At 50.0% G+C, this 14,354-nt stretch overlaps 1 protein-coding gene across 1 annotated transcript; it reads right to left on the reverse strand.

The window, feature by feature from the left end:
• Positions 1 to 3,164: 3,164 nt before the first annotated feature.
• Positions 3,165 to 14,196, reverse strand: SSUH2 (ssu-2 homolog (C. elegans)). Its single transcript, XM_009283671.2, has 9 exons — positions 14,067 to 14,196; positions 13,003 to 13,063; positions 12,206 to 12,330; positions 11,495 to 11,557; positions 10,489 to 10,574; positions 8,868 to 8,960; positions 7,640 to 7,745; positions 5,397 to 5,504; positions 3,165 to 3,311 (listed from the first exon to the last, which is right to left on the reverse strand). Exons 1-9 carry the CDS (start codon positions 14,184 to 14,186, stop codon positions 3,165 to 3,167), a joined length of 909 nt encoding a protein of 302 aa, XP_009281946.1. The 5' UTR covers positions 14,187 to 14,196.
• Between the last annotated feature and the right edge of the window lie 158 nt (positions 14,197 to 14,354).

The raw sequence follows: 14,354 nt of genomic DNA on the forward strand, positions 1-14,354 counted from the left end.
TCTTTCCTCTTTCTTTGCCGTGATGGTGTTGTGTGGTCTTCTCAAACAGCAAGGTACCCTCCAACAGCCTCAGGTCCAGCCCTCTGCAGAGGACGGGACCCTGCCTGGGAATGGCTGCCGGTTGCATTTCGCTGCTAGCCCTGTCACTGTAGGGCAGGACGGCTCCCAGCCCCTAGCCCCTGTGCCCCGCAGCATCCCAGGGGCTGAGCACCCCTGCACCTCCCTTATCTCCCTTCTCCCCTGCCAGCCCTAACTGCCTGACATATGGGAGCCATTTCCAGCTCTTTATGTGCTCTCTTTTGTTGTTGTTCTTCTCAACAATTTACCTTCTGTGTGTGCAGCAAGTCATACCCATTTCCATGCTGATGCGCAGCAGTTTACATCTCCCCAGGGGTTTTGTTGCCCAGCTGCAAGCTGCATGGGCTTTGGGGGTGCAGGAGTGGTGATGGGATGAGAGGGCTGCAGCTCAGCTCTCGCCCAGGTTTAACCCTTCAAACAAGACAAAACCAAGCCCTGGCTGTGGCTGCAGAGACTGCAATGAAGCTCCTGCATGTGAGCAGCATGAGCTCCTCATGACCACAGCCGATGGTTCCTCGGGTCCTGCAGCTCTTTCCAGGGGACCCCGGCACCAACACTGGCGCCTGCTGCCCTGTGCTGCATGGGCCACCCGGTACAATGAGCTGCAGGATCAGGGTCATTTTTCAGCCTTACGCAGGTTAGGGACTTGTTTAACCCGAGTAAGGCCAGACTAAAACTGCATTAGATGCATCTGCTGAAAACAATCTGTCACTGCCAGGCAGGCAGCCTGCTTGATTTATGTGCCCCGCTGGCCTGCTCCACCGGGCCTGGCTATAGAAAATGCACATATATCTATATGTAAGTACACACACACACTTATATGTATATGTGTTGAAGATTATCTTAAGTTTTACTGAATCTGCACATATATGTATAGATGTGTATATATGTATATGTGCGCATATATATGTATATATGGGAAGGAACAACTTTGCATGTGCATCCTGCAGTGCTGTCTAGGGAAACCTGCTCTCACCTCCTTCGTGCTCTGGAGTCCCGAAGCTCTGAAGTGAAGGGTTTGCCCTGAAGTGACATCCTTTAAAGATTGAACAAACTTTTGTTAGGAACAGTTTCGGTGTTATTCTGGGGCACACTTATATGGGCATGCACAGGGTAAAGAACCAGTCCAGAATTAGCCATCAAAAAACCCCTTTAAAATACGTGTTTTAATAAGAAGGCCGTTAGTGCCTGCGTTCCCTTTTGCTGCAGAGCGCTCGGCGGCAGCGGCCCCTCAGAGCCACACCAACCCCAGAGAGAGCAGGCTGCAGAGGTGGTGCGCCGGCCGCACTTCCCTGCAAGTCCTTTCCCGTGAGCACAACGGCCCGTTTGCCTGTGGCTCTCGGCATCCTGCCCAAACCGAGACCTCAGAGCATGCCTGCATGGTGCTCCTGCTTGCAAAATCCCCCAGTAAAGCTGGGTCGGTGACGGCTGAAACCGGTTCTGATCTGACACCCCAGCACACCCAGCCTGGGGGCAGCCTCGGTGCTGGGGCCGATGCAGGAGAGCATCGCTCTGTGCTGGGGCCAGCACAGGGGAGCATCGCTCTGTGCCAGGACAGCGGCTGCTGCCTGTGCCTCTCCCCCCACAGCAAAATCAGGAAAGCTCCTCTCTCCCTCGCTCCCTCTCATCCTCTCTGCTTACACATTAGCAGAAACTGCATGGTTTTTTTCATTTTAGAAATAGCATTAGAAAACACTTCCTATACGAAGTAACGTTCAACTCACTTGTTTAAAATTTGTCGGCTGCTAAATGTCTTTCCCCAGTCATTTTTTCCTTATTCTCACCCCTCACAATCCCCGTTCAAGCTGACAAATGGGTCTTTATCTTTTAAAAACTTCCCAGCCCCTCGAGCTGTGTTTCTCCCATGCGGATTTTGCTGCGATAACCTACTAACTCAGCTGGCACTTCAATGACAGACAAGAGCGCCAGGCTGCAGGCGAGCACATCCCCATTGGATGCAGCAGTCTGTTGGGGGCTGCCAGTTCCACCCATGCAAAATACCTCCATTAGGCCCCAAACAGCACAAGAACTATGTAAAAGATCACGGGGGAGGAGAGGAGGGTTGTTCGGTTTGTTTTTAAATATGAGTGTTGGTGTCTTTCTGTTTGCTTGCACATTTCTGAACTGTTTAGTGTCTGTTTGCTTCATCTCCTCAAGCTCTATGCTGCAAACACAAGTGTTTGCACTTAAATTAAATTAGCCTTAAACCCAAGGCAAGCCGAGGTGTTCCTGCGAGCTTTTCTGAGATAGACGTTGCAAGATTGGTGATAGAAAAAGCAAAGGAGGAGCCGTGGAGAACTGCCTCCTGCAGGCACTTGAGCCAATAACCCTTGCCTGGATGAGACCTGGGAGTGGGTCCCCAGGGGCAGAGCTCGTCCCCCCCAGCCCACAGGCACAGGGGTGGCCCCACGTCCTCCCCCCCCCACTCCTCCCCCCCCCCTGCCCCGCGCCGGCTGCCATATTCTCGCCTTTGCAACCCTCCCCCCCAACCTCCTGCTCTCCCCATCCCTGCAGCCGCCAGGGCGTCGCACGCAGCACGTACCACAAGAGCCTTTTATTCTTAGACAATTTTCATATTGGTACAACCACCCCTCAGATGATGTTAATGGGTATTTTAAAATGAAATCCTTTAAAGTTAGATTGGCTAACTGGAGACATTTTGAAATATATCATTATAGATTATGTAGCAACTCAGGAAAACTGACAAATAAAACAGGGAAAGGCAGGCACCAGTCATAAACTGCATAGCTGGACTGAAAATATCTCTGTCAATAAGCATCACTTTAATGATAGAGCATTGCAACAAGAAAGGAAAACATTCACGGGGGGAAATCTTTACCCAAAGGCCTGATCCTGCACCCAGCGGGAGGCCTGGAGCTGGCCCCGACTCTGAGATACAAGTGGTTTGGAGGGAGGGGCATCATGGTTTTCTTCCCCTTCTTCATTTTCTTTGCAGTCCTCTGTTGCAGACGCAAGCGCACCTGGTGCGGTGGGAAAGGTCCTGGAGCATCCCCGAGTCCCCGCAGGCGCAGGGGGTTTGCTGGGTGATTGCTGCAGTAATTGTGCTTTTCTCCCAGCACCGAGTCTCAGACGATGGTGCAGCCGCAGCAGCACCTCTCGGGGTAGTCCAGTGCATACACCTTGTTTTCAAGCCCATAGATGTAGTAGAGGTAAGGCTTCCCTGAATACTGGTAGTGAACTTCTGTGATGGGGATTAGCTCGATTGTTTGACGCTGGGAAAGGAAAGGAAAAGCTCAATTTAAACAAGCAGTTTGGAGCAGATGCTGTATCTCGCTTTAGACCAACATATGCAGAGAGGAAAAAAGCCCCAACTTTTAGCCACAAGCCTCGCAGGTCTGAGAGAGCTGCTGCTTTGTGAAGGGGGAAAGAAAAATCTCATGGAGACCCACCAGCCCATCACTACAGCCATCAAAAATTCCCCTAGCTGCAGCTAGCATGGAGCTAGCATGTTTTGGCCCTGGCATACCAGACCACTTTTACTGCATTTATAGCTATTTAAGTTAATTCCTTGAATCCTTTAAGCCCTTGTTTCCAGTCCTCGGTGTGTTAGCGTATGCCCCCGTCTCATGCGTGCTTGAGGTCTGTGTGTGAACGCGGTTCCCTGTCCTTGCCCTGAGAACATGGGGGAGCCACGGGAGTCTGGATGTGCACCAGCAAACACTGGCGTCGGTGGTGAATCACCACCTTTGTGGACACACATCACCTCTGTCCCTTAGAAGCAGGAAGAAATGTCCGTGATGGGCCGCACTGTGCTGTGTTACTGCAGCAGAAATCGCTGCAGATTTAACCCCTGCTGCTCTGCTCCCTTCCCTGTCTGAGGGGGAAGGAAGCTGCTTTCATCTCCACTTAGCTGGTAATTATTATTCATGGCTGAATTACAGGAGATAGGCTGGTATCAGTGCTGCAGTGGCACCTTATCTCCTCATGGAGGGCCCTGCTTTGCTCCTTCCTTTTCTTTGCAGAACAAGTTTAGCAATTCCTGCCTTTCCCTAACACCAACCCAACCCAAGTTTTGGTGAATTTTTCATCTGTGATCAGCCAGGACTGCCGCCAGCTCAAACCCAGCGACACACACCAGCCCCTTAGGGCTGCTAGGTGGGATGAGAGAGGGAGGGGAGTTGAGCGGTGCCCAGCAGACGGTCAGGTCTCCTGAGCAGCCGGTGCAGCCCCGGGAGCTGCTGAGCAGCAGCAACCCCTCACGGAGCCGAGGGGCAGGCGCCCACCCCGGCTCTCACCTCCTGCTGCAATTATATGTGCAAGGTCTCAGTTTTAAATAAAGCTCAATGAGCCCAGCAAAGTCTGCCGGGCTCCAGCCCCTCTAACCCCAGAGGGTATCTATGGTCTTGATATTTACCTCCAACACACAGCCAACGTCGTAAGAAGCCAGAATAGTGTCAGCCAAGCAAAGAAGAAGAGATTTCCCCCCAGCTTTCTCCAAAAGATGCTGATTATTAAGCAGAAGAACTTCAGCCAACAACAAGCAGAGGGGATGAAAAATCCAGTGGTGGGGAAAGCGCCGGCAGAAGGCAGCCCGGACCGGCATAAATACCACGTGGTGCTGGGAGTTTGGCAGGGCGGGAGGTTTTCAGCACCTGCTTTCTCATACAGCTAGAGGATGCTTTGGCTGGTGTGCAGCAATCTAGTGAACAAACTGCCTTTGATGCTGAGAAGTGGAAATTATAGGCTGGAATTAAGTTGGAAGACAGAAATTTGCCAAAGAGCTGGTTTTGACAGACCACATGGAAAATCAAACCATCTCCGTTTAAGTTTATTTTGGTCTTTCAGTTTACTTGCATTTTTAATGTGAAACCTTCTCTTTCCTGTGGGTGAAAAGACAGTATGTTCTAGCTAAACTTTTGCATTTGCAATCACATTTATAATAGCAGCAACACAGATTACAAAACTCTAGCGAGAATCAGATGGAGTGGGATCTTAATGTTTATTCAAAATTAGCTTCTAAGATAAAAATAGTGGTAATAAATAATGTTTGCCGGGGCTTTGAAAAGGCAAAAGGAACAATAATAACCGCAGTCACCTACATCTTTCAATACATTTCTAAAAAATTATTTCCCTGGTATTTCACTTGATAATTAAGATTTCTTTGATAATTAGAATTTCTTTTTCACTTGCTAAAGATCACCTCTAAATTAAAAATGAAATCGGTTACTATTCTCAACATCTTATTGTGTCTAACCAAGCTCACTAATCAACCATCATTAGCTGACCCCCTGGGGGCAGGGGTGCGCAGCAGCCGGGGGGGGACGCGCAGGCGGCTCCGCTCCGGGCTCCCCCCTTACCTGCTGGAGGATGCGGGAGGACGTGGCAAACGCCGCGCTGTGCTCTGCGATGGCTCGCTGCGAGGCCAGGGAGATCTCGGGTTCAGGAAAGTCGATGATGGGGTACACCTGCAAGAAATAAACCCAACTGCGCAAAAGAGAGACCCTATTTGTCTGGCACAAACACATTCATTTCACCTGTTACCGGCACACGCAAGGAAAGACCTGGGCATATAATGGAAATAAACAGAATAAATACTAAGCTCAAAGTCCCAAAGGCACCGTGTACCAAAACAGGTACCGTGCCTCTGTAGACAGAGGTTAGTGCTGCCTGTGGAGCAGGACAGTGGCAGGGAAAGGCTGCTGTTCCCAAGCTGGCAGGTTTGGTTAAAAACTGGCACTGGGTGACTCTGTGACTCTGTGCCCCAACAGGATTCACTGTCGCCTTCTTCCAGCAGCGCAGCACTGTTAAATTTGAAAGGTTTTTTTAAAGCCTCTCTGTTTTCCCCCAGCATATGAACAATTTACAGAAGAAATACGGGGCTTGTGGGCGAAGCAGAACTACTCATGAATGCAGCTACTTCTTGCATAGCCAGGAGTGATAGCCATTTATGTGAGAGGCCCACTGATTTTAATGTTCATAGGACTTCAGGTCTAAAGCATTCGTTGGAGAGTGACTCAGATGCTAAAGCATCATTCAAATCCCAAAGGGATTCTGCAACACCAGATGCAAAGTCTTCACTACAGATGCATGACACTGAGTAATAGCTCTCTGGGGGAGAGCTGGTCCGTGCTTGGATGGTGCCTATCTCCCTGTCTTGGTACACGACTAAAGTTTCTACAGGTTACTGCAAAACAACTAATAAATAATAAAAAGGCACAGTTAAATCCTCACTCATTTGCATTCGCATTAAAAAAAAAATAAAGCTGAGAACTGAGCAGTACAGAAATGGCATTGACTGTAGGAAAGCACTGTGCTTCAGCCATTTTCGGACTGTTTTGCCCCAGACTTTTGCAGGTATACAGAGGCAGATTCCCTCTGGGAGCCCTGTACCACAGGAGCTGGAGGAGAAGAGGTGTCCAGCATTGATGAACATCTTGTTTAAGGGCCCTGCACCCACAGGTCCCCACGGCAGCCCAGCGAGCGGTCCCGGGCAGCAGCAGCACCTCCTCTGCGCTGGCTCCAAAGCTGGCAGGATCAGCTGCTGCCTGCGGGATGAGCTCCCGGCGGCTGTGCAGGCAGGTGGGTTTGCTGGTTGATGGCAATGCCACGCAGGCGCTCCAGCAAGGGGCAAGAGCCGCCGTCCCATGCCCGCTCCCTGCAAATCCTGCAGCCAATGGCACTGATGCTGTGCAGGCAGTGGAAAATGTGCAAGGGACAATATAAAAAGCCCCAGGGATGGATGTGCTGCTGGAGGTCTCCTGCTATTGCTGGAGAGCTGCGGAGAATGACTCCAGGGTGGGATTTCTGCTAGTCTGGCAATGGCCACCAAAAGTAACCTGGGGCGGTTGAGCGCTGACTGCTGCAGCACGGGTTGGTCGCATTTTGTCAGGCAGAAAACCCAGCATCTCGGTTCCTCAGAGGAAGCTAAGGATGCTCTGCACTACCTAGGGGCAATGGCCTGAAGCCACCTTCTTGCTTTGGTCCTGGTGCCGCACCGTCAGACCGCACAGGTCACCTGTGGGTGCCCCTGCTCCTGCCAAAGCATTCCTGTTCCAGCCTGAGAGCTCCCTGGCCCCAATGCCCCCGCAGGGAGGAGCAAAGTCACGATCTCCCAGTGGCTGCTGATGGAAAAAGACCCACTTTTGCCAGATTTCGTAATCCCATTGCTCCCTACATTTCTCCTGACTGTAGAAATGGGAAAAGCTGTGTCCCACGAACAGGAACTCAGCGGCTCCACCACAGGAGAGGGCACTGGCTATCGCCGTGTCCAGGGGTTTCCCCGGGGCCCAGGCCACCCGCTGGCCACCGGCAGAGACACGCAGCTGGAAGCCATTTCACACACACCCTTCTTCACAGCCGCTCGGGGAGGGATCCCCTCCGGCCCCATAAGTCACACTCACCGCCACATTTTCATCTTTAAATATATTCTCTCCACTGACTTTGCTGAGCAGCTCTCCTGGGAAGTTCAGATGATGCTCAGAAACAAATTCAAAGACATTGTTCTTCCTGCAGAGACACGCAGCTGGAAGCCATTTCACACACACCCTTCTTCACAGCCGCTCGGGGAGGGATCCCCTCCGGCCCCATAAGTCACACTCACCGCCACATTTTCATCTTTAAATATATTCTCTCCACTGACTTTGCTGAGCAGCTCTCCTGGGAAGTTCAGATGATGCTCAGAAACAAATTCAAAGACATTGTTCTTCCTGCAAGAGAGAGGGGAAACAACTGAACGATCCGAGGCTGGTTGTAGGGCACTGAGCTATCTCCAGGCTCTTTCTAAATGCCTGAACAATGCTTGAATGCTCCCTGATTTCTGAGGACAATAGTCATGCCTGCCTAGCCTTTGTGCACTCCTGCATTAGTTTCTTAATAACCTTGTATATGCAACAACCGTGGATGACTCTTGCATAAATAATCCTGAAATCAGACCTTCATGGTGATCACCTTGCCTTATGGCTTTCAGAGCCTCCTACACCTATTAACTCCTTGCGGCAGGAGAGGTCTTATATTCCCTTTCCAAAGCCATGGCTCCGATTATAGTGAACCATTTTGCTCTATTCCTTGTAGGACACAGGCGTGGTCAGTGGCTGATGGTGGCCTCCAAAGGAGCTGAAGGTTTCATCTGGCAGAGCTGTGCTTATCTGGGGTAGTGCAGCCCTGGGGCCCCCGTGCCCCCAGCAATCCCACCGGCATGACGGACACGGCTGGGGCAATTTCCAATCTCTCAGGATGGACGGAGATGGTGTTTTGAAAAATGAAGGTCTTCACATAGGGTCATTGAAGCCATTTTGTACAAAAACGGGAAAGTGCTCAGGAAGCACCCAGCAGGGCAGGTAATAGATTTTCGCTAAACCTCACAGGCTAAGATCTTTTTCAGCCCCATCTGTTATCTCTGGCACTAGAGCTCCCAAATGGGAAATACCAGAGCAACACCACAGCCAGCAGCCTTGGGCCATCACTAAAACCCCAGAAAAAGGAGCTCACCCACTGCCCCACATTGCTCCTGGCTGCCGGGGTCTTTGGGTCTGGGCTGTGCAAGCTCGTACCAGGCAGAGGGTCAGCCGCTCCGTCTCCATTTCTGACTTTTCTTGTGACCTTGGACAATCCTTTACCTCTGTGAACCCACTTCAGCTCCCACCACGCCCCATGGACAAGACTGCCATCATTAAGGACTAAAGCTGCCCCTCCACGCCCCTGTTTCTGCCTGACCAAAGGCAGCAAGTACTCTCTCAGCTCCCCCTTAGGGAGCACAGCTGAGCTCCCACGCCTTGCAGTAAAATAAGGAATAAAAGTAACAGCTCTGAACATCTACCCATGCTGCTTACCAGGTTATCACCAGCTGCTTGAAATGTTGGAGCTTTTTCTCTCCCTGACAGGTTGCACAGGTCTTGCTGCCCCGGCCAGAACAGGTATTGCACCTTTGGATGCAACAGTAAGGATTTTAAACAGGACTGTAAATGCTGCCCACTGTCAGAGGTCTGCGGACCTGAAGGTGATTTATTTCAGGCTGTTTGTGTAGCTCAGCTGGGTCAGCAGTACAGGAGTCAACGATAGCACATGCACCGCACATACATCTTCCCCCGGTCTGTGACTCAAGGGATATAGCATATTTGCTGGGAAAAGCAAATGACTAATGCCAGCCTCAAATCTATTTGTAAATGTGGAATTAGTCAAAGAATGTATTTGTACATCTAATTAAGGATAATCACAATTTCCCCACACAACGGTGGGAAGGCGAGCGTCACTTTGAAGACGCTGCTTCCTGTGCTTCTAACAGATGCAGGAGGCATATGCTTATGCATGGAGCATTTTGATTGCATCAATGCAACACAGATTAGCAGCAGTTAACAACTGATTCATTAAGGCTCTTCAAGCCATCATTAGCCCCAGTGGATTCATGCTTTAAAATGACTGCCATGATTATGCATGATACCATCTCTGTTATTTTAAACTTAATGGAGCCACATAAACAAAACAGTTTTAGAACAGTGCCTTCTTTTTTTGTCACTTAAAGATCATTTTTAGGCCTGTTAAGTTTCGTGTTTGGAAAAACCAGAGGGTGGTAATAATTCTCCAGGCTGCACTGGCTGTGAAACCTGCCAAACCCCAAGCGGGCGCTGCGGGAACCGGACCTAAGAGCAGCTCTGAATTTTGCTGCTGCCATCCTGGACCGGCTCCTTCCAGCCCCATCCCACCACCCACTCCCTGTGTTCTGAGCTGAGCTGAGCCCACCGAGACCTGGGACAGGAGGTACAGCATGGACCTCAAGAGACTCGAAGCCTCTTTGCTGCCGCAACTCCTGAAGGTCTGAGAAACTCTGCTTTCATTGGAAAACCCAAAGCATTCTCCAGTTTCCCAGAGAGGCTGGGAAATGCAACAGTCTTGTAACAGAAAGGTAAAAAATATGGAAGAAAGGAGAGCCAAAAATTATTATTTTCCAAATGCTTACGAGCTTATCTCATGAGTCTGGGATACCAGCCTGGTTTCTGAATGCTGAGTGGGCCACACAGAGTGAATAATAGATGTTAAAATGGAAGTTCATTTAAAAATCAGAGGTGGAAAAGGCTTTTTCTAACCAGTTTTCCTGGAGAATAAAGCTACTGCTGTACTGCTTTATCTGTTAGGTGATCTTCATGGTAGAAAATAAAAAAAAGCACACAGGCATGCAGAGCATGCCCTGGCTCTGCACTGTAACCTCTGCCAGCAGCAGGCAAGTGGAGCCGTTTTGGCTCAAACATACTGGATTCAGGGATTTTTGTCCCCTACCACCCTTCCAGTATTTTCCTCCTACTGGCAGAGCCTCAGCTGATAACCTCCACCAAGCCAGTGGGACTGGGATGACTGGTTTCCACTAACCACACCATTGCATGAGCAAACATTGCCTAAGGGAAGCAATACAGTCCGAGCAGAGCCACGCTAACCGAGGTGCAGAGGAGCCCATCGTACCTTTTGCGACCTGTACCTGAACAAAGCTGACATCTCTTTTGCTGCTTTAGCCTCCACCGGGATCCCTTGCACGTTACACACCTCGTCTACAAATACACCGAAGAATTAAAATAGGTAGTGACTGCCAGAATAAAAACATGTCAGGTTTATAAATCAAAAGCTTTTATGTATGTTATCAGAATAATTGCTAACTCAGGCTTGCAGAGGAAGGTATATGCCAAGTACATACATGGCAAATGAAAAGAATGGACAAAATAGCTCATAAATTGTGACTCTGGATTAATTAGTTATTCCAGTCAAACTCACCAGTGATGCAAACTGGACACACGATCTAGATTGAAATGTCTTTTTTCTTACACACATGTTTTTCCACTGTTATTTATTAATGTAGTTAGTAGTAGACTTTTATTTAAATATTTGTAGTTAATCAGATTAACTTTAATTAAGTGGCAATTTTAGTGCAATAACAATACATCTTTTGGTTGTCTTTGGGAATATCTGTGCAAAAGAACAAATAAAGACAGGAGGCCAGATTAGCAGCTGTACTTGCACCCCTGGGCTAAGCCTCCTCTCCCCTTTGGAAACCCCGAATACAGAACTGAGCATATCTGAAAGACAGCAGCCAGTTTGCCGTATTTCATGCCTAAGATCTGACCTCATTTCAACAGTGCAGGAGCAAATTCTCTGTTCCCTCTCACCATTATAACACGTAGGCTATCGACTGAGACGGGGTAAGGCGTCTTTGCTACCTGGGCAGGATTTTGACAACCCTATTCAGCACCTCTGCAGAGACCCCGGGAACATCAGGTGGAAACTGGACTGAACACGAGTGGGTTTGGGATACAGGGTGGCAAAGGGGGAATAAAACAGAACTTCCCCTCAGACTTCCAACCCTCATAATAAGTACAGAAATGAGATAGCACATGATGTAATTTCGCAAATGAAGCCCAAACTTAAAGGAATAGGAAATGCAGGCTGCCTGGCGGAAGGTTTCCCAGCTCCTTACCCGACCTGCCCCGTGGCATACCCCACACCTGGACCGGCCGTGACCATGGCATCTGTGACAGTCCTGAAATCAGAAGATTATTCATGCACAGAGCTACCCAGGGATTTCGGATGTCTCGTATTACGCACATGCACTCCTCCTGCATCAAAATTCAGTGATAAAATTCTGGTCCTAAGGGGACAGAATCAACACCATAAAATTGTGCTGTGCAACCATTAAAGGAGTCATAAATAATAATTTTTTAACAAAGGCAAACGTCTATGTAGTGCTGGCAAAAGAAAGTAATTTTTTTTTTCTTTATTCATCATATCACTTAAAAAGTAAAATAAATTGACCAGCTATAGAGCTTGTCAAAAGCTAAATGGGAACTGTCATGCAAACAAATGTTCTGCTAATGTTGAAAAAAAAAATTAACAAAAGAGGAAAGATTATCCAGTGCTGTTTCTTGAAAAGGCTGCAGCACAATTTGTCCTCAAACTTCTAGAGGAAGAAAACGCCAGGAAGAAGGGATCTCTGACTATTTTCCCTGGTGTTTAATGAGGAAAAACCCAAGAAAAGGAGAACCGTAGTGAGGTGCCCGCTACCGTCCTGAGGAGCTGAGGGTCCTGAGGAGGGGCACTGCCCCAGCTGGGGGTTGCTCCCCGAGCCCCAACGAGCCCATCAGCCAGGGAAGGGGCTCCCACAAGCAGCCGACAGCGAGCGAGGACTCACCCTGACCAGCGCTGAGTGGGGCACCCGGCAGCGCCAAGTCTGGCCCTGGAAGAGCGGGGGGGCCCTGACCTCCACGTCCCAGGGGTCGAGGGGGGCGTCCCCGGGGGGTCTGGCTGCTCCAGGCTCTGCAGGAGGGAATGGCGTCTTATCCACCTTGCTGGAGATGGTGCTCGGATGCTGTCGGGCTCCTGGTGCTGCTGGGGACCGGCCAACATCACTCCCCATCCCCATGTGGGGGTCGCACCAGGGACCGACCCTATGTGGTCTGTGCCATGGTCACCCCAAGGTGCTGAGCATCCTCCTGCCACCATGGCACAGCCCCCGTCGCCCCCCAGCCGACCCCCCGGGCCTGTGCGGGCACCTGGGATCAGCTGTCACCCAAAAACCAGGGGCAGGGGTCCCCCACAGTCCTCAGCAGGTTGGTAAAGAGCTCCACTGTGTGCAGGTGCCCATCCCAAATCAAACTTCGAGTATACATGGCACTTGGTAGGAAGTTACTGCCGCGGAGGCAGGGAAATAATGGCCTCTGCTCCCAGGGCATGATGCAAAACCTCCCCCAACACGAGGAAAGCAAACTAAACCTGCAGAGGAAAGCATTTTGCCCCAGCTTCACGGGCCCTGCGGAGTGCAAACAGCCACAAGGGATCAGATAAACCTGATGCACGTTAAACCAGGCTCAAGTCATCTCCAGGAGCCACGCGAGCCCTGGATGGCGAGCGCTGCCACAGACCCCAGCTCCAACATGTGTGGCACGTCCCACAAGAGCCATTCCAGTGGGATACGGGGCAATCACTTACTGGTGAAGGGCTCAAACGCCCACTCGCTTAACCTTGACTCACTGAACGTCTCCAGTCGATACTAGAAGAGAAAAATCACGTACTCACCACAAAGACAACTTGCACAAAGCAGGCATTTAAATTTGAACCGTGGCTTGCTAATAACGGGTCTCGGGAGCATTCCCAGACTCTTCCATCTCTGAGTACAACTTGCATAAGAAAAACAGGTTGGCATTTTCACAGCAAAAGTGAGTTTTGCCATTATTTGGAGAATCCTGTGGCTTATTTTTTGGGAAAGGCCCAGATAATGTTTGTGAGTAATCTGAATAATCTCAGAAGTGGAACAAACACTAGCGTAAAGGAACATCTGCCCCACAGTGCCTATCAAAGGGCACTCCCAGCACTCTGCTCCTCAATGCTCATTCGTTATCCCCTCCAAGAAGCCCCAGAAAAGGGAGCAGGGGTGGGCACAGCAGCACTCCCCTGGACAGCTGCCCAGGCAGCACCAGCACCAAACCCTGGCACAGAACCCACCGTTTTGGTTTGCTGGGCATCGATTCCCCAAACCAAGACTGACTCGAGATCCAGAGACTAACCGCAGCAAGCACCAAATCCTCAATAACTATTTTCAGTGAGAGGAACGACAATAGGGAACCAAGTCCACATGTTTTCTGTGGAATCAAACATTACCAGAATAAATCAACAGCTGGGGGGGATGCGTGGCATTACAGGTCACTCTGTGCTCGCCTGAGCCCAAAATACCAAGCTGCAGAGCAGGTTCCTGTGGTTTAACTAAGGAAAGGGCTCTTTTGCCAAAGCTAGGATGTAAGAGAAGGCTTCCAGAGGCTTTGCCGAGGTGGTGCTTTACTGTAGAAGATGATAGACCTTTCAGCTATAAAAGCCTGTAGTCAGCACTTAGGTAGACTTTCCTTGGAAAGCACTTGTATGTCTGCTTTTAAAGTAGGTTGAAAGCCATTTAACTTAATGAATGGATGGTTCTTCGTGGCCCGATGTCACTGTGTAATTGGAAATTATCCCAGCCGCTCAGAAGGGGTGCCCAAGACGCCGGGTCTGGAGGTACTCACTCGGTACGTCCCCAGCTGGCGCAGCTGCCGGATGGCCAGCTCTCCTGCGGCTTTGCTCCCGTAGCAGCATCGGGAGGCCACGAAGCGCAGGAGGGCTTGCCTGGCCGCCGCCTCTGTCATCGGGGGCACGCTGGGAGGCAACGGGAACAAAACAGGTTTATACTCTTAACTTATCCTAAAGAATTAGCTGGAAACATTCAGTGTATTTAACCTACTGCAAAAAAGTGAAGTAGAGCCCATTTGGGAGCCCCCACCTCTTTTCGCTGCTGGCATCCTTCTTACTTCTTA

The sequence above is a fragment of the Aptenodytes forsteri genome, unplaced genomic scaffold (assembly GCF_000699145.1).
Source record: "Aptenodytes forsteri isolate BGI_AS27 unplaced genomic scaffold, ASM69914v1 Scaffold267, whole genome shotgun sequence".
Classification (NCBI taxonomy): Eukaryota; Metazoa; Chordata; class Aves; order Sphenisciformes; family Spheniscidae; genus Aptenodytes; species Aptenodytes forsteri.

Excerpts from the sequence above, each read along its gene's own strand:
- SSUH2 (XM_009283671.2), bottom strand. The coding sequence starts at position 14,186 with ATGACAGAGGCGGCGGCCAGGCAAGCCCTCCTGCGCTTCGTGGCCTCC. Across the intron at positions 10,575-11,494 it reads TATGCCACGGGGCAGGTCGG|ACGAGGTGTGTAACGTGCAA; the intron begins GTAAGGAGCTGG and ends GTGTATTTGTAG. Across the intron at positions 5,505-7,639 it reads TTAAAGATGAAAATGTGGCG|GTGTACCCCATCATCGACTT; the intron begins GTGAGTGTGACT and ends TATTTCTTGCAG.